We start from the raw sequence: 19,575 nt of genomic DNA on the forward strand, positions 1-19,575 counted from the left end.
AAGGCCTGAAGAGAAACTGTCCTCTCCTGAAGTCAAATAACTTTCACCTGACCATGCACTACAGCTCGTGGGTGGCACACGCTGGTCATGCTGCGATGTTTAGGGCTTATGGAATCTTCCCTTCTCATCTGAATCCCAATAGAGAGAGGACTCTCTGACCCCATCCAGCTGGCAGTGCCTCATGATTTTTACCTGTTGGATCTGACAGCTCTTCATGTCAGCCCACACCGTAGGAGGCTGCTCTTGGTGCGCTGAATGGGGAAGATTCTACATCGGTGCCTCGGAGAGTCCACTGGAAGCCCTGGACGGCCAGAGTCGGTGGTGCCCCAGCATGGAGGCCCAGAGCACACAGCACTGAAGCTCCAGATGCCCTCAGGAGGACAGAAAAGGACACTGTGCCGGTGAGAGCCTGGGTTAGCAAGAACCTCTGCCTGGATCTGAACATGATTGGCCTTCATATAAGCTATGACATAAAAGAGAGAAATCAAGGTTAACATTAAGATTTGGGGCTTGGGCAACATGAAGGATGAAACTGCCATTTGTTGAGACTCGGAAGACTAAGAAAGGAGCAGACTGAAAGGTGGCGGGAACTAGGGTTGGCTGGGTTTCTGTCATATGCAATCAACAGTCCTGACCAGCCTGGGCAACATAGTAAGACCCTGTCTCTGAAAATAAAAATTAGCCAAGCATGGTGGTGCACACATGCAGTCTCAGCTACTTGGGAGACTGGGGCAGGAGAATTCCTTGAGCCTTGAGTTACATGTTACAGTGAGCTATGATGGCACCACTGCACTCCAACCTGCAGGAGGAAAAAGAAAAGGTCCTGATTAAATACTTGCACATCCAGAGAAGTTTTCACAAAGTACTCCTTGAGGCAGATCTTAGTGAACAGAAATTCCATTCATTCTGTTAGGAAATTAAGAGTGTAGGTGTGGTTAGTTAATGCTGAATGAACTATCTTTGGAATCTCATCTACTGGTCCATCCGGTCTATTTATATTCGTGTGTGTGTGTGTGTGTGTGTGTGTGTGTGTATTCTGTCTGCCATCTCACTGAGCTTCCCTAGTTTATGCTGCAGTAACAAAAGCCCCCAAAATCTTAGCAGCTACACATACAAAGGTTGATTTTCATTGACATTTCCTCGTATGGCAGGTTAACTGTGACTCTACTCTAGACACGCTCTTTTATTTGTTAGATGGTGAATGCTGCGATACTTGGAGAATTTATAAATGTGGTTCATTCATTCATTTAACAACTGTTTCAATAACTGTATCATACCAGGCAAGGTCAAGTACTGAGAACACGGTAGCAAATAAGAAACAACATCTCTAATTTCCAAGACCTTATATTAAAATGAGATTAAATGCATACAAAATAACCATAATGAATATCATATTCATAAATTAAATAGACTTAGTAAATATTCTAAGTTACAAAAATATAAAATTATTAAAACTAAAATGGCCAGGTGTGATAGCTCACACCTGTAATACCAACAACTTTGGGATGACAAGGTGGGAGGATCATTTCAGCCCAGGAGTTTCAAACCAGTCTGGGCACCATAGGAAGACCCTGCATACAAAAGGTACAAAATTAGCCAGGCATGGTGGTGCATGCCTGTAGTCCCAGCTACTTAAGGCTGAGGTGGGAGGCTGCTTGAGCCTGAGAGGTCAAAGCTGCAGTGAGCCACGATCATACCACTACACCACTGTACTCCAGCCTCGGCAACAGAGCCAGACCCTGTCTCAAGGAAAAAAAAAAAGGAGAAGAAGAAGAAACAATTTAATCGATATACTCCTGAGACTATTATGTAGAATCCTATTGTCTACATTATATCGCAGCCCTTTACTTTAAGTGGCTTAACAGTTAGATATGATCCATAAAATTTTCCTGGTAATTAACTATACCTAAGAACAATTAAGTGTAAAAGAGGTACTGCCTTGACAGGAAGATTGTAAAAATGTTTAAAGACAAATAAATAAAGAAGAGAATAAAACCTGTAGCTCTGTGAGGCACAAATAACATCTAATTGAAGTCACAATGAACATCTAGCAATCATTCTGAAAACCAAAGAATTCACTTAATACATTTTGCCTGAACTCCCAAAAGATCTCACTTACCAACACCTGTATGTAGCCAAGAAAGTGACAATAGTTTATAAATTACCACCTATGACTCCATCTGCTCTACCCACTTAAAAATTTCATGTATTTCTTTATTCTTTATTATTTTTTGTAGAGACTGGATCTTGCTATGCTGCCCAGGTTGGTCCAGGAACAGACCCACACTTATTTGCTCAATCAGATGACCATACAGCCATCCAATTGATGAAAAAAAGTGCTACACAGTGCATAAGGACAAAGATGGTCTTCTCCATACATGGTTCTGGATCAAACTGTCAGTCACATCCATGTAGTAAAAAGTGAATCATGGGTGGGTGGGTTGGCTCGAATCCTAGCCCTCTGGGAGGCTGAAGCAGGCAGACTACTTGAGCCCAAGAGTTTGAGACCAACCTGCGAAAATGGTGAATCCCCATCTCAACAACAACAACAAAAAAATAGGAAACTTAGCCAGGAATGGTGGCACATACTATGGTCTCAGGTACTCAGGAGGCTGAGCGGGGAAGATTGCCTGAGCCAGGAAGTGGAGGTTGCAGTGAGCTGAGATTATGCCACTGCCCTCCAGCCAGGGCAATAGAGTGACAGCCTATCTAGGGCACAGGGGTGGGGGGTGGGGAAGCATAAACTAAACTAAAATTGCTATGAGATTCAGTTTTCATATTCTTAGGTTAGGCATTGATTAACTGGACACAAAACACAGTCACCGTAAACGAAAAGATTGATCAAGTATAAGTTCATTAAAATTAAGTAACTCAGGCTGGGTACACTGGCTCATGCCTGTAATCCCTACGCTTTGGGAGGCCAAGGCAGGTGTTATCACTTGATCCCAGGAATTCCAGACCAGCCTATGCAATATGTTAAAACCCAATCTCTATTAAAAATACAAAAAAGAGCTGAGCATAATGGTGCTCCCTTGTAGGTCCCAGCTACTTGGGGGCTCAGGCAGGAGACTCTCTGGAGCCTAGCTTGGGAGGTGGAGGTTACACTGAGCTGTGATTGTGCCACTGCACTGCAGCCTGAACAACAGAATGAGATCCTGCCTCAAAAAGAAAAGAAAACTGGAGAATCTCCATTCACGTAAAAACACCACTAAAAGAATGAAAAGGCATGCTACAGTTTGAAAAATAGAGAAATGTAATATATATAATACATATATATCCTAAAAATGAGACACATCCAGAATAAAGTATTACAAATCAACAGAAAAACAAGCATATCAATGAAAACAGGATAAGAAGATTGAACAGGCACTTCACAAAAGAGGACATATAAATGGTAATAAAAGTACTCAATCTCAATGTCAGGAAAATGCAAAATGAAACTACACTGATATATTACTGCACCTCTACTAGAATGGCAAAATAATTTTGAATGGACAAGAATAAGCAAAGATGTGGGGTAACCAGAATATTCCCCGCTCAGCAGTACAACCACTTTGTGAAAATGATCAACAATAACTGATACTAAAGTTTTGTCATTCACATACCTCTAAAACCAACAATGCCACTCCTACATTTATACACCAATCTAGTAATGTTCTATTTCTTGATATATGGTGAAATTTACTTAGTGTAAATTCATTACCTGTATTTCTTTTCTTTTCTTGAGACAGGCTCTCACTCTGCCATCCAGGCCTGAGTGCACTGGCATAATCATGGCTCACTGTAATCTCAACCTCCCAGGTTCTGGTGATCCTCCCATCTCAGCCTGCCGGGTAGCTAGGACTACAGGCACATACCACCACACAGCTGATTTTTGTCTTTTCAGTAGAGACGGGGTTTGCCACGTTGCCCAGGCTGGTCTGGAACTCCTGGGCTCAACTGATCTGCTCACCTTGGTCTCCAGAAGTGCTGGGATTACAGGTGTGATCCACGGTCCCGGGACCACCTGTACATTTAAAATTGTGAGCTTCCTCTGTAGACTTCAGTAACTTTTCCAAGATTTCTTTGACACAAAGTTCTCAGAAATCTTAAAGCTACCATTTTAGAAGAGGAATAGCGAGCTTCTGGTTCACAGGTGAAATTTTACCAGTAACATTTAAAAACAAAAGAAAGCTACTAACGCGTATCAGCTCAGAACAAAGATGAAAAACTACCAGCAGATTACTTTTCTTTAACTTTGTCAAGCACTGGGAGTGAAAGAAAAGATAGCACTGCAAGAAGAGACTCCCTTTTGAAAGCAGCTTTACCAGCAACACACAGAAGGAAATGGAGGAAAGCATTCCAGAAATCTTGCTTAACTCTTCTGTGAGAGGATGCCAAACCAGATGATCTGAGAAGCTCCCAAGGCAGACAGACACAGGGAAACCACAGCAACTCTTTGGAGCGCAAACAGCAGCACCACAATCCAACCTACTGGAAATGCTGCGGGTCATTTGAGGCTTGCCCCGCTAGTCCTGAGGCGATTCAGCGACGGCTACAAATGCTCCCCTAGTGCTTCCGGGATCTGGCACACCTGGCTTGCCCACCACCAAGCTGGAGACAGCGCCAGGTGTGGAATCCCGGAGACCAATGAAGACCCCAACTTTGCAAATTTGGGGCTTGAGATCTCCCGCCACTCAGGTCCCCAGAGGTAACCCATTTCTGGCCTCGAAGGTGGGGCAAAGGGTCAATGTCCTCCACCAGATCTAGGAGGATGTGCCACTGAAGCTGCTCCATCCCTCCACCTCCTGTGATGCCACAGGAAGACTCGCCCGCGAGTTTCCTCCCCAGAGCACAGGAGAACAGGGCTGCGGCCGGCAGTGGCAGGGCAGGAATCCAATGCAAGCAACTTAAGCGCTGGGGGGGTGGCAGGCGCGCCCGCCCCGCTGGCACAGCAAAAGTTGTGGAGGCCCCCTGCACACACATCAACTCAGCTGTGCGCCTGTTTCCGGACTCACTGCTCTCCGGCTTGGCGCTGTGCCCTTACCTCAAAAGGCTGGGTGGACTTCCCCTAAACCTTGACTTCCTACTAAACCTTAAACTTTCAGTGCAGATCCCGGCCGCCGCCCCGCGGCAGCACTCACCTCGGAAACGCTGCCTGGACTTCCCGGTAAAGCTTAACTTAGTGCGCCTCCGACGCACCGGCCCGCGCCACCGATGGGCGGCCTGCGCCTACCGCGACGCTGATGCCCAGTTACCGCCGACAGAGCCTCCGACGCCGCTATCTCCCCACAGACCCTCTGGGCGCCCCCGACGCGCGGTCGCCGCAGACCCTCTGGACGCTGCTGACGGGACCGAGCCGCGGACGCCACTGACGCTGTCAGCGCCTGGGACGCCGCCGACCCGCTGACCGCTCGCGGCCGCCCCGGAAGAGCCTACCGCGCCACCTACACTCCCGACGTGCCGACTGCACTGCTGATTCCATCCGCGCCTGCGACGCCGCCGCAGCGCCTCTGATGTCGCCGTCGCGTGGCAGACGGGCCCACCGCGCCGCGAACATCCCCAACATTCCGGAGTCGCCCACTATGCAGACCGCAGCGGGTACACCCCCGACGTAGTGACCGTTCCTGGGACGCCACCATTGCGCCACAGACCTCGCGGACGCCGTCAGCGCCTGGGACCCCCGCCTCCGAACCGATGACCGCACCACGGATGTCCCCGACCAGCATACCGCGCCGCCGATGCCACTGACCTTTTGAGTGGCTGGGAAACCGCCGAACCGCTAACCGTGCTGTGGATGCACCAGACCAGCTTACTACATCGCCTACATTCTTGACGGACCGACCGTGCCGCCATGCATTCCGCGCCTGGGATGCCTTCGACGCACCGTAGGTGCTGTGGTCGCGCCACTGACGTCACTGATGCGCCGACGACGCTGACGCCATGGACACCCCCCTCCACGCCACCTACACGGATCGCGCCTCCAACACCGCTGACGCAGTCGAAGCGGGGACCGCGCCACCAACGGCACTAACCTTGTGAGCGGCTAGGAAGCCGCTGAACCGCTAACCGCGCCGTGGATGCACCCGACCAACTTACTGCATCGCCTACGTTCTGGACGCGCCGACCGCGCCGCCAATGCATTCCGCGCCTGGGACGCCTCAGACGCACCGTAGACGCCGGGGTCGCGCCGCTGACGTCACTGACGCGCCGACCACGCTGACGCCATAGAACCCCCCCATGCCCCCCCGCCGACACCACCTGCGCGGATTGCGCCTCCAACGCCGCTGAAGCAGTCGAAGCGCCACCGACGGCACTGACCTTGTGAGCGGCTGGGAAGCCGCCGAACCGCTAACTGCGCCGTGGATGCACTCGACCAGTTTACTGCACTGCCGACATTCCCGACGCGGCGACCGGCTGCTGATGCCATCCGCGCCTGGGACGCCTCCGACGTACCGTAGATGCCGCCGTCGCGCCGTGATGTCGCTGATGCGCCGACCACACTGACGCCATAGACACCCCTGGACACCGCCGGCGCGGACCGCGCCTCCGTCTCTGCTAACGCAGCCGAAGAGCGGACCGCGCCGCCTACAGCACTGACCCTGTGGGTGGCTTTCCGAACCGCGCCAATGCCATCCGTGCCTCGGACTCCGGCCACGCACCATAGACGCCTCCGACTGCCGCTGACGCTGTCAGCGCCTGGGACACCGCCAATGAAGCTACTGTGCAGGTAAGAGCAAAACCTATCTCTGACTTCGTGGTCCTCTCCCGCTTGTATTCTAAGCCTGAAGCAGGACCCCGTTCCATCAATTTTCTGAAAACCGGGGATTCTGCTTTGTGTAGAGGAGAAAACCAAAAATAGCAGCCATTAGTTCCATGTTTGTAGTTTAGAAAGTGAGAGACTTTAGCATTTCTACTTTCTTTTGTAATAGGAACTTTGTGAGGCGAGCCAGTGAATATTGGTTTCTGTTCACATACTTCTGATTTATTTCCAATTCTTGTTCATATGTAAATATACATTTCTCTCTCCTTCTCTCTGGCTGTCTCTTCTTACTTTTACAGAAGCATTGTCAGGGTCCATGAGGCACATACTATTATCTCTGTTTTATAGAGGAGGATACAGACTTCTGAAGCTAAGTACCCTGTCTAAGCTAACATAGCTAATAAATAAGTAGCAGATCCAGTAAGCTAGGCAGTATGGCTCCTCTGTTTCCTTCTCCATGTACCTTTGGGTAGTACAGAAATTGAAACCATCACTATGATAGCACATACAGCGTTTAGTATTCCTTTCGTTTTGTGCTTCCCTCTCTAAGGTTACACTGGGGAAAAAATAAGTAAATGAACTGAGTGTCCATTTATCCTCATCTAACATTAATTTTTACATGCCATGAACAAATAGGATAAAGACTTATTTCAGAAAGCAATAGTTACATAAGTGGCCACAAGAGATAGTTTTCTCTATTGTTAGTATTCATTCCTGGGACATGTATTTAGAGACTTCCGTGTTCCGGGCCTGGTAAAACAAAAATGCGTAAAACACGGTACTTAGTTTCAAGAATCTCACGGCTCCTTCTTCTGTGATAGTCTTTTAAGCCCTTTGCTATTTACTAGAGGCAGTTCTTTCCCCAAGAAACTTACAGGGTCCCTTCTGTATTAGGATCTTAGTGCAACACTGCTCTGCAGACTTGGATCAGGGCAGAGTGAGGTAGCGGAGGAGCTGTGCCAGCATCTACAGCGAAAGGAAAAGATGCTGCAGGACCTTCTGAGTGATCGACACAAACGAGTGGTGGAACACGAAATGGAGATTCAAGGCCTGCTTCAGTCTGTGAACTCCAGGAAGCAGGAAAGCCAAGTAAGGACTTAGCAGAAAAGTATCACATAGTGCATTTTTAGTCTGCAAATGGGAAGCATTTGCAGACTATGGATACGTGTATGTTTATATATTTGACTGTCAACTCTTAGTTTCTTTCCTTCCATTTATTTCCTAGACCACAGTTTTATTTATTTAGAGATGGGGGTCTCTCTTTGTGCAGGCTGGTCTTGAAGTCCTGGGCTCAAGCAATCATCCTGCCTTAGCTTCCCAATGTGCTGGAATTGTAGGTGTGAGCCACTGTGCCTGGCCTTAGACCACAGTTTTATATTCATCATCAAAGTATGAAAAATTTTTTTGAAAATTTTACATTTGGAAGGGTGCCTAAACAATACATGTATCCGTTAGCTTCATTACATGTGTTTTCTTTTCCTTAATAATCTGATGATTTTGAGAGAAAGGAGTAGGGGTTGTGGAGTGTTTTGATTTTGATTCTAAATTATTAAGACTAGAGTGGGGCCGGGCATGGTGGCTTACGCCTATAATCCCAGCACTTTGGGAGGCTGAGGTAGGTGGATCACAAGGTCAAGAGATCGAGACCATCCTGGTCAACAAGGTGAAACCCCGTCTCTACTGAAAATACAAAAATTAGCTGGGCACGGTGACGTGCGCCTGTAGTCCCAGCTACTCCAGAGGCTGAGGCAGGAGAATTACTTGAACCCAGGAAGCGGAGGTTGCGGTGAGCTGAGATCGTGCCATTGCACTCCAGCCTGGGTAACGAGTGAAACTTCGTCTCACACACACACAAAAAAAGACTGGAGTGATAACTTTGCATTTTCAACGAAGGTATGGGAAAACTTACACTCAACCTGTTTAATCTTAGTTTTTGTTAAATCTGAGTTATCTTAAGAGGAAGAAAAGATTGCATTTTTCAAAGATCATGATGAGAGAGAGAATGAATAATCTCATTACGGTATGGGGTATACTACTTTCACAGTAGTTCAGAAGTAAATTTTTTTGTTTTTGAGGTGGTATCTCCTTCTGTCACCCCGGCTGGAGTGCAGTGCCGTGATCTCAGGTCACTGCAACCTCTGCCTCCTGGGTTCAAGCAATTCTCCTGCCTCATCCTCCCAGGTAGCTGGGATTACAGGTATGCACCACCATGCCCAGCTCATTTTTGTGTTTTTAGTAGAGATGAGGTTTCACCATTTGGCCATGCTGGTTTCCAGTTCCTGGCCTCAAGTGATCCATCCACCTGGGTCTCCCAAAGTGCTGAGATTACAGGCATGAGCCATGATGCCCTGGCCAGGAGTAAATTCTTAAGTTTTTCTCATTTCTGTGTTTTTTCTCCTCAAATCTAAAGTCTCTTAGTTGTCGTGTGCTGCGTTTCAAAGACCACTAACTCAGAATCTCCCTAGTCAGGTTTTAGAGGAAGAAAGACTCTTGCCTATGTTATTTGACCCCATAATAATTTTTTATGTTTCCTTATATTGTAAGGGGATTATCCTCCACTGTTCTGATGGTTAGCCCCACTGAAGTACCAAATTGTGAGGATACTCTCAGTGCTGTCATTGTGATCATAGTTCCTGCATCTTCCTAAGTCCTTCAGTTTTTTAGGGTCCAGTGCAGATACCTTCCAGAGATGATAGTCCTTTATTGACTGCCAAAGAAGATGCCAGCATACCCAGATCCACATTAGGTGAGTATGAAATTTCATTTCATTCAGGGACTTTGTTTTCTGTTATTCCTTGTATTAATAGGTTTGGCTGAGACTCTTTTCTCTTCCTACCTTAATGGAAAAAATAAGTTTGGATTTCCTCTGAAAAGTTGAAGAACTGTCCTTCCCTAATGTTGCATTGAGGTTATCTCTTTGGGGTCACAGTTTGGCCCAGAGAAAGTCTGTCCTTATTCTCCTTTTCAGATAGTTTTGCAGGGATGCAGAAATGCAGGAGGTAGTGGTTCCAATCCTGCACAGCAGGGCCCTGTGCTGACAGCTTTTCCTGGGTATCTATCAAGTCTGGGGCCACTCGCTGTAACTTGACGTCACCTGCGTTCAACTGTTAGGAAGGGTAGGCGGTGTACATTGAGCTACTTGCCAGGCCAAGCCCCATTCAGGGGATGGTTTAGAAAAGTCTAACGAGTAGTCAGTCTCTATTTTGAAAACTTTGTATTCATCAAAGAGAAAAATATTGTTGGATTTGTTTTATTCTTTATTTACCGGTTTAAAAAAGTGTACTTTTGTCTAAATTTTGTATTTTGGAAATTTCAAACCTATAGAAAAGGGGCAAGAATAGTATAGTGAATACTCACATACATTTTTGTTCAGACCAGTTATAAACATTCTGCCACATTTGCCTTATTTCTTTGTATGTACACACACATATGTGGATGTAATGTATTTTCTGAACCATTGCAGACTTTCTCACAGAAATCATGACACTTTATGCTGCATACATCAGTATTTCCTAAAAACAAGGGCATTCTCCTACATAGCCACAATATAATCATCATACTCAGAAAATTTAACCTTGGTAGAGGCTTAGTATCTCGCAGTCCACATTCAGTGTTCCTATTGTCCCAATAATGTTCCGTATAGCTTCCTTGGTTCCCCCCAACCCAGGGGTTATGCATTGTGCTTAGTTGTCATGTCTCTTAGTCTCTAATGTAGAACAGTTGTTTAGCTTTTATTTCTTTATAGCAAAACTGGTGTTTTTGAAGAATTCAGGACTGTGAATATTCCTCAGTTTAGCCGTGATTGTTTTCTCATGGTTAGATTCCAGTTAAACATTTTTGGCAGTAATACCATATGGATGAATTCCCTCTCCCCTCCCCTCCCCAGCCCACCGGACCCCGTTTCTTTTCTTCTCTTTTTTTTTTTTTTGAAACAGAATCTGTCATTGCCCAGGCTGGACTGCAGTGGCACCATCTCAGCTCACTACAGCCTCTGCTTCCGGGGTTCAAGCGATCTTCCCACCTCAGCCTCCCAAAGTGGAGCTAGAACTACAGGCATGTGTCACCATGTTTGGCTACTTTGTTTGTTTTGTTTTGTTTTAATAGAGATGGGGTTTCACCATGCTGGCCAGGTTGGTCTGGAACTCCTAGCCTCAAATGATCCACCTGCCTCAGCCTCCCAAAGTGCTGGGATTACAGATGTGAGCCTGGCTGACATCTTTCTTAGTGTATCACATCAGTGCATGATAATCAGTTTGTATCATCCTTGGTGATATTAAATTTAGTCATTTGGTTAAGATTGTAGCTGCTACAGCTCTCCATTTTAAAAAGGTTCATTTTCCCTTTTATATTTAAGTCATCTGAGGGCTGAATTTGAGATGTTGACAGTTCTGTTTTCCAACAGTCATTCACTGTGGCTATAATAGCATTTGAGCCTTGCTTGAACCAACTCTTAGGTTGGTAGCTTAAAAATAGTGATTTTTTGCCAGGCGCGGTGGCTCACACCTGTAATCCCAGCACTTTGGGAGGCTGACGCAGGTGGATCACAAGGCCAAGAGATCGAGACCATCCTGGTCAACATGGTGAAACTGCGTCTCTACTAAAAATACAAAAAATTAGCTGGGCATGGTGGCACGTGCCTGTAATCCCAGCTACTCAGGAGGCTGAGGCAGGAGAATTGCCTGAACCTGGGAAGTGGAGGTTGCAGTGAACCGAGATTGCTCCATTGCACTCCAGCCTGGGTAACGAGCGAAACTCCATCTCAAAAAAAAAAAGTGATTTTTCAGGGCCGGGCACAGTGGCTCATGCCTTTAATCCCAGCAGTTTGGGAGGCCCAGGAGAGTGGATCACTTGAGCTCAGAAGTTCGAGGCCAGCCCGGCCAATATGATGAAACTACGTCTCTACTAAAAAGACAAAGATTAGTCAGGCGTGGTGGCACATGCCTGTAATCCCAGCTATGCAGGAGGCAGTGGCAGGAGAACCGCTTGAATCCAGGAGGCAGAAAGAGTGCCCCACTGCACACCAGCCTTGGTGACAGAATGAGACTTGGTCTCAAAAAAAAAAAATTAAGATTTTTCTGTTTGTAAAATTTCTTCTTTATTTCTTGTGGATATTATTTTATAAAGAAGTGCTGTTCTTTCCCTATCTCTGTACCCCATTTGTTTTTATCAATATGGTTTAAAAAAATCATTATATTATTGATTTTGGTCATGATTTCCTTAACTCCTCAAATTAACCCAGATTCGGTCAGTGGGAACCTCACTGAGCTGTTTCTCTGACCCTTTGCCATATCCCCACCAGTTTTTTTGGTTGGTTGGTTTTTTGTTTTTTGCACTTTCTTAGTTTCTGGTACAATAAGATGTTCTGTGACTACCTTTTACTTACCTGTCTCAGTCCCAGAATCAGCCATTATCCTAAAGAGCTCCCTGGTTCCTTTTGGTGGATAATGGCATTGAAAAACTGTGATCTGGGCATCAGATGTCTTTATTGCTACATGAATACCTTTTGCTTCTAGGCCCTTTTAAGTGAACAGAGCTAGTAGTGGATATTTTTAAGTATATATGTATGTATTTGTATACATATGAAGATTTGATACTGATTTCTGTAATTCTAACTTAACAATATGGTACTTTTTTCCTTCATTTCATATTTGTATCTCCTTGAGAGCCCTGGTTACTTATAACATCAATATATTTCAAAGGATTTACACATTTTCATAATCCTATAATATACAAAAGTAGTTTCTGAATTACTACATGAATACCACTATCAACAGTAAATGTATTATGTGATGTTTACATTTTTTGGTAATTCTTTTTATCCTTAAGGTATTTTTGTAATTCTTTTTATTCTTAGGGTATTTTGGACTGATGGTGTTCAGTTAGTGAGTTCAAATTTATTTGGATTAATTTGTCTTATCTTCTGGGTGGTTTTATTATCTATTTACTATATAGATTCATTTATTTCTATTAGGATTTAACTTTAGGTTTTTTTATCTCCCTTTAATTGTCAAGATGACTTACATATTAAGAATTCAACTTTAACACAGTTCGAAACTCCAGTATATAAAATGATATACCCAGATGTCCCATCTCTTTCCCTATCCCTTCTCTCCTATTTCCATTCATCTCCTGAAGGTAATCAGTTTCATTTCTGGGTTATTCTTCCTCTATATGTTTTTTTCAAAAATCAGCAAATGAATCATCTGTGTATATGTAATGTATATATGTATATTCTTATTCCCCCTTTTTGTAATGTAAAACTTACTACCTTAGATGTGTTCTTGAGCAGGTAGCTTGTACTCCTTAACATATTCTCAGGATTTCTAAACCGTTCCATATAAGTTCATAAAGATCGTTCTTATTCCTTTCTTTCAGCAGTATGTAGTTCCATCTGTGAATATACTCTACTTCATTCAGTCTTCTCTTGATAGCATGCAGGATAATTGCGGTATTTTGCTATTATAAATAATGCTACAAAGAACAACCTGCTTATATGTTTTATTTTTATCTTATTATTGGAATGTGTCCTCGGTAAACTGACTCAAAGGAGGCAGCTAATATCACATTATGTGAACAGGAATTAAAACTAGCACTCTGTTTTCATTTTAGGAGACTTGAACACAATGGCAGGGCTGGAAAAAGAACTGAGTAATGCAAAAGAGAAACTTGAACTCACGGCTAAAAATGAAAGAGAAAGTCAGGTGAGTTTTCTAGTCAAGTCTTAATTTTTAAATCCCTATTATTTTTTCCTTCAAAATAGTTTATATTTAAAAGCGTTTAGTTCTTCAAGTAGAATATCTGAGTCCAAATGCCAGGTATGACTTTTTTCTTCTTTGGGAAAAATATGTTATTTTTCATATACATTATTATATCAAGATGTTTTTGTCTTTATATTGGGGCTATTAAAACTTACTATGTGCTGGAAAAACACAACTCTCACTCCCCATTGCTAATTGGAATAAAACAACTGTAAAGGCTGAGCGTGGTGGCTCACGCCTGTAATCCTAGCACTTTGGGAGGCTGAGGCGGGCTTATCAACTCCTGATCTTGAGGTCAGGAGTTGGAGACCAGCCTGGCCAATATGGCGAAATCCCGTTTCTACTAAAACTACAAAAATTAGCCAGGTGTGGTTGTGGGTGCCTGTAATCCCACCTACTCGGGAGGCTGAGGCAGGAGAATCGCTTGAACCCAGGAGGCAGAGGTTGCAGTGAGTTGAGGTGGTGACATCAGACTCCAACCTAGGAAATGAGCAAAACTCTGCCTCCAAAAAAAAATAGCAAAGCACTAGTGTAAATAGGGAAGTATTGAGTGATTGCTGCTTAGAGTTATGACATTAGACCCATGAAATTAGTTTTAGAAACATGAAACAATGCAAGGATACACAAAGGCTCAAAATAAAGGGATGGAGGAAGATTTACCAAGCAAATAGAGTGCAAAAAAAAGCAGAAGTTGCAATTCTCATCTCTGATAAAATAGACTTTAAAGCAACAAAGATCAAAAGAGACAAAGAAGGCCATTACATAATGGTAAAAGGATCGATAAAACAAGAAGAGCTAACGATCCTAAACATATATGGACCCAATGCAGGAGCACCCAGATACGTAAGGAAAGTTCTTAATGACTTACAAAGAGACTTAGACTCCCACACAATAATAGTGGGAGACTTTAACACTCCACTGTCAATATTAGACAGATCAACCAGACAGAAAATCAACAAGGATATCCAGGGCTTGAACTCAGACCTGGAGCAAGCAAAACTGATAGACATTTACAGAACTCTCCACCCCAAATCCACAGAATATACATTCTTCTCAGCACCACATCACACCTACTCTAAAATTGACCACATAATTGGAAGTAAAGCACTGCTCAACAAATGCAAAACAACTGAAATCATAACAAACAGCCTCTCAGACCATAGTGCAATCAAGTTAGAACTCAGAGTACAGAAACCAACCCAGAACCGCACAGCTTCATGGAAACTGAACAACTGGCTCTTGAATGTTGACTGGGTAAACAATGAAATGAAGACAGAAATAAAGAAGTTCTTCGAAACCAATGAGAACGAAGACACAACATGCCAGAACCTCTGGGACACATTTAAAGCAGTCTCTAGAGGAAAGTATATAGCAATAAGTGCCCATATGAAGAGAATGGAGAGATCCAAAATTGACGCCCTATCGTCAAAATTGAAAGAGCTAGAGGAGCAAGATCAAAAAAACTCAAAACCCAGCAGAAGACAAGAAATAACTAAGATCAGAGCTGAACTGAAGGAGATTGAGACACGAAAAACCCTTCAAAAAATCAATAAATCCAAGAGCTGGTTTTTTGAAAAGATCAACAAAATAGACAGACCACTAGCCAGATTGATTAAAAAGAAAAGAGAGAACAACCAAATAGATGCAATAAAAAATGATAAAGGGGAAATCACCACAGATTCCACAGAAATTCAAACCATCATCAGAGAATATTACAAACAACTCTAAGCACATAAACTAGTAAACCTGGAAGAAATGGACAAATTCCTGGATTCCTGTGTCCTCCCAAGACTAAACCAGGAGGAAGCTGAAACTATGAATAGACCAATAACAAGGTCAGAAGTCGAGGCAGCAATTAAGAGCCTACCACACAAAAAAAAAGCCCAGGTCCAGACGGGTTCACAGCTGAATTCTACCAGACACACAAAGAGGAGCTGGTACCATTCCTTCTAAAACTATTTCAAACAATCCAAAAAGAAGGGAATACTTCCCAAATCATTTTATGAGACCAACATCATTCTGATACCAAAACCCGGCAGAGACCCAACAAGAAAAGAAAACTTCAGGCCAATATCCATGATGAACATAGATGCAAAAATCTTCAATAAAATATTGGCAAGCCGAATGCAACAGCAAATCATAAAACTTATTCACCATAATCAAGTAGGATTCATCCCAGGGATGCAAGGCTGGTTCAACATACGCAAGTCTATAAACGTAATTCACCACATAAACAGAACCAAAATCAAAAACCACATGATTATCTCAATTGACGCAGAGAAGGCATTTGACAAAATTCAACAGCCCTTTATGCTAAAAACCCTCAATAAACTCGGTATCGATGGAACGTATCTCAAAGTAATAAAAGCTATTTATGACAAACCAACAGCCAATATAATACTGAATGGGCAAAAACTGGAAGCATTCCCTTTGAAATCTGGCACTAGACAAGGATGCCCTCTTTCACCACTCCTATTCAATATAGTTCTGGAAGTTCTAGCCAGAGCAATCAGGCAAGAAAAAGAAATAAAGAGTATTCAAATAGGAAAGGAGGAAACCAAATTGTCTCTATTTGCAGACAACATGATAGTATACCTAGAAGACCCCATCACCTCAGCCCAAAAACTCCTGAAACTGATAAGCAACTTCAGCAATGTCTCAGGATATAAAATCAATGTGCAAAAATCACAAGTATTCGTCTACACCAATAACAGACTTAAAGAAAGCCAAATCAAGAACGAACTGCCATTCACAATTGCTACAAAAAGAAGAAAATACCTTGGAATAAAACTCACAAGGAACGTAAGAGACCTCTTCAAGGAGAACTACAAACCACTGCTCAACGAAAGCAGAGAGGACACAAACAGATGGAGAAACATTCCATGTTCATGGTTAGGAAGAATTACCATCGTGAAAATGGCTATACTGCCCAAAGTAATTTACAGAATCAACGCTATCCCCATCGAGCTACCATTGACTTTCTTCACAGAACTGGAAAAAACCACCATGAACTTCATATGGAACCAAAAGAGAGCCCACATAGCCAAGTCAATTCTAAGCAAAAAGATCACAGTTGGGGGCATCACACTACCGGATTTCAAACTATACTACAAGGCTACAATAATCAAAACAGCATGGTACTGGTACCAAAGCAGAGATATAGACCAATGGAACAAAACAGAGGCACCAGAGGCACCACAACATATCTACAACTATAGAATCTTTGATAAACCTGACAAAAACAAGCAAGGGAGAAAGGATTCCCTGTTTAACAAATGGTGTTGGGAAAACTGGCTAGCCATGTGCAGAAAGCAGAAACTGGACCCCTTCCTGACACCTTACACTAAAATTAACTCCAGATGGATTAAAGACTTAAACATAAGACCTGGCACGATAAAAACCCTAGAAGGAAATCTAGGCAAAACTATCCAGGACATAGGAGTAGGCAAGGACTTCATGAACAAAACACCAAAAGCATTGGCAACAAAAGTCAAAATAGATGAATGGGACCTAATGAAACTCCACAGCTTCTGCATGGCAAAAGATCCAGTCACTAGAGTGGATCGGCAACCAATAGAATTGGAAAAAATTTTTGCAGTTTACCCATCTGACAAAGGGCTGATATCCAGAATTTACAAAGAACTCTAATGGATTTACAGGAAAAAAACAAACAAGCCCATTCAAAAGTGGGCAAAGGATATGAAAAGACACTTTACGAAAGAAGACATATATGAGGCCAACAATCATATGAAAAAATGCTCATTGTCACTGGTCATCAGAGAGATGCAAATCAAAACCACATTGAGATACCATCTCACGCCAGTTAGAATGGCGATCATTAAAAAATCTGGAGACAACAGATGCTGGAGAGGATGTGGAGAAAAAGGAACACTTTTACACTGTTGGTGGGAGTGTAAATTAGTTCAACCATTGTGGAAGACAGTGTGGCGATTCCTCAAGGCCTTAGAAATAGAAATTCCATTTGACCCAGCAATCCCATTACTGGGTATATATCCAAAAGACTATAAATCGTTCTACTATAAGGACACATGTACACGAATGTTCATTGCAGCACTGTTTACAATAGCAAAGACCTGGAATCAACCAAAATGCCCATTGATAATAGACTGGATTGGAAAAATGTGGCACATATACACCATGGAATATTATGCAGCAATCAGAAATGATGAGTTTCTGTCGTTTGTAGGGACATGGATGAATCTGGAGAACGTCATCCTCAGCAAACTGACACAAGAACAGAAAATGAAACACCGCATATTCTCACTCATAGGCGGGTGATGAAAAATGAGAACACATGGACACAGAAAGGGGAGTACCAAACACTGGGGTCTATTGGGGGGAAAAGGGGAGGGCCAGTGGGAGGGGGAGATGGGGAGGGATAGCCTGGGGAGAAATGCCAAATGTGGGTGAAGGGGAGAAAGAAAGAAAAGCACACTGCCATGTGTGTTCCTACGCAACTGTCTTGCATGCTCTGCTCATGTACCCCAAAACCTAAAATCCAATAAAAAATTAAAATAAAAAAAGAAACATGAAACAAGAAACTTGAGTATAGTCAGTGTTTACTGAGTGTTCATATGCAGTGTGCTGTGCTAGGTATTTATTTATTGGTTAATTGGTTTTGGAGATCGAGTCTTACTCTGTCACCAGGCTGGAGTGCAGTGGCACAATCTCGGCTCACTGCAACCTCCACCTGGGTTCAAGCGATTCTTCCGCCTCAGTCTCCTGAGTAGCTTGGACCACAGGTGCATCCCACCACGCCTGGCTAATTTTTGTATTTTTAGTATAGACGGGATTTCACCATGGCCAGGATGGTCTAGATCTCCTGACCTTGTGATCTGCCCGCCTCAGCCTCCCAAAGTGCTGGGATTACAGGCGTGGGCCACGGTGCCCGGCGTGTGCTAGGTATTTAAATTAGCCCTGATGCTTACAACTCTACATGAAGTAAATGGTGTCGGCCCAATTATTATAGATGAAGAAGCTGAAACACTGATTTCTCCTTTAGAATGAGAGTGGAGAATAGTCATGTAACTAATAAATGCCAAAGCTTTGATTCAAACTCCAGTCTTCTGTGGCTTCACATACTTCCTGATTCATTTTTCCCACCTTATGCCTTAACTTTCTTGAGCATAGAGTTTTCATCAATTATTTTAGAGATTCGCACCCCTCTGCCTTTCCTATATATATTTTCTTTTTCTGTTCCTAGAAGAGAAAAAGTCTGGTGTACCCACAGAGTCATGAGTGAGGAGTAAAATGGCTGATATCAAAGTGGGAAAAGTTAGGAACCAGAGCACTAGGTTTGTTAAAAGAATTAACTGGGCCGGGCGCAGTGGCTCAAGCCTGTAATCCCAGCACTTTGGGAGGCCGAGGCGGGTGGATCACGAGGTCAAGAGACCGAGACCATCTTGGTCAACATGGTGAAACCTTGTCTCTACTAAAACCACAAAAAATTAGCTGGGCATGGTGACGTGTGCCAGTAATCCCAGCTACTCAGGAGGCTGAGGCAGGAGAATTGCCCGGACCCAGGAAGTGGAGGTTGCAGTGAGCTGAGATCACGCCATTGCACTCCAGCCTGGGTAACAAGAATGAAACTCCGTCTCAAAAAAAAAAAAAGAATTAACTATACAAAGCATTTGTTACAGAGCCTGTAGCATAGTAAATGTTAGCAGGTATTGTTATTATCATGATTTTTTTTTTTTGAGACAGAGTCTTGCTCTGTCACCCAGGCTAGACTGCAGTGGCGTGATCTCCACTCACTGCAACGTCCACCTCCCAGGTTCAAGCGATTCTCCTGCCTCAGCCTCCTGAGTAGCTGGGATTACTGGCATTCACCACCATGTTGGGCTAATCTTTGTATCTTTAGTAGAGACGGGGTTTCACCATTTGAGTCAGGCTAGTCTTGAACTCCAGACCTCATGATCCGCCCACCTGGTCTTTCCAAAGTGCTGGGATTACAGGTGTGAGCCATGGCACCCAGCCTATGATGAGTTGTAGTGAACTTTGTCATAACGAAGTATTTGTCATTTCTTGTTGAGAACACTGAAAGATTAGGGCATG

At 43.8% G+C, this 19,575-nt stretch overlaps 2 protein-coding genes across 9 annotated transcripts in view; one reads left to right on the forward strand and one right to left on the reverse strand.

Annotated features, from left to right (window-relative positions):
- Positions 1 to 6,153, reverse strand: part of LOC128928756 (NBPF family member NBPF3-like) — a 28,524-nt gene extending 22,371 nt beyond the window's left edge. The window contains exons 1-2 of one of the 3 annotated variants that reach the window (XM_078335952.1): positions 6,015 to 6,153; positions 193 to 463 (exon numbers count right to left, since the gene is read on the reverse strand). The gene's annotated coding sequence lies outside the window, so the exon portion shown is untranslated. Of the gene's footprint in view, positions 1 to 192 lie in introns of all 3 variants that reach the window. The other 2 variants (XM_078335951.1, XM_078335955.1) reach the window with 2 other exon arrangements.
- A 314-nt stretch (positions 6,154 to 6,467) lies between these two features.
- LOC103787623 (myomegalin-like) overlaps positions 6,468 to 19,575 on the forward strand; it is a 30,846-nt gene continuing 17,738 nt past the window's right edge. For 5 of the 6 annotated variants that reach the window (XR_013521675.1, XR_013521674.1, XM_078335966.1 and 2 more), the window contains exons 1-4: positions 6,468 to 6,709; positions 7,637 to 7,831; positions 9,407 to 9,488; positions 13,352 to 13,443. Coding sequence is in view for 3 of the 6 variants with exons in the window: in XM_078335966.1 (XP_078192092.1) it covers positions 7,727 to 7,831; positions 9,407 to 9,488; positions 13,352 to 13,443 (279 nt within the window). In the remaining 3 variants the exon portion in view is untranslated. Of the gene's footprint in view, positions 6,710 to 7,636; positions 7,832 to 9,398; positions 9,489 to 13,351; positions 13,444 to 19,575 lie in introns of all 6 variants that reach the window. The other variant, XR_013521673.1, reaches the window with a different exon arrangement.

Source organism: Callithrix jacchus, chromosome 8 (assembly GCF_049354715.1).
Source record: "Callithrix jacchus isolate 240 chromosome 8, calJac240_pri, whole genome shotgun sequence".
NCBI lineage: Eukaryota > Metazoa > Chordata > Mammalia > Primates > Cebidae > Callithrix > Callithrix jacchus.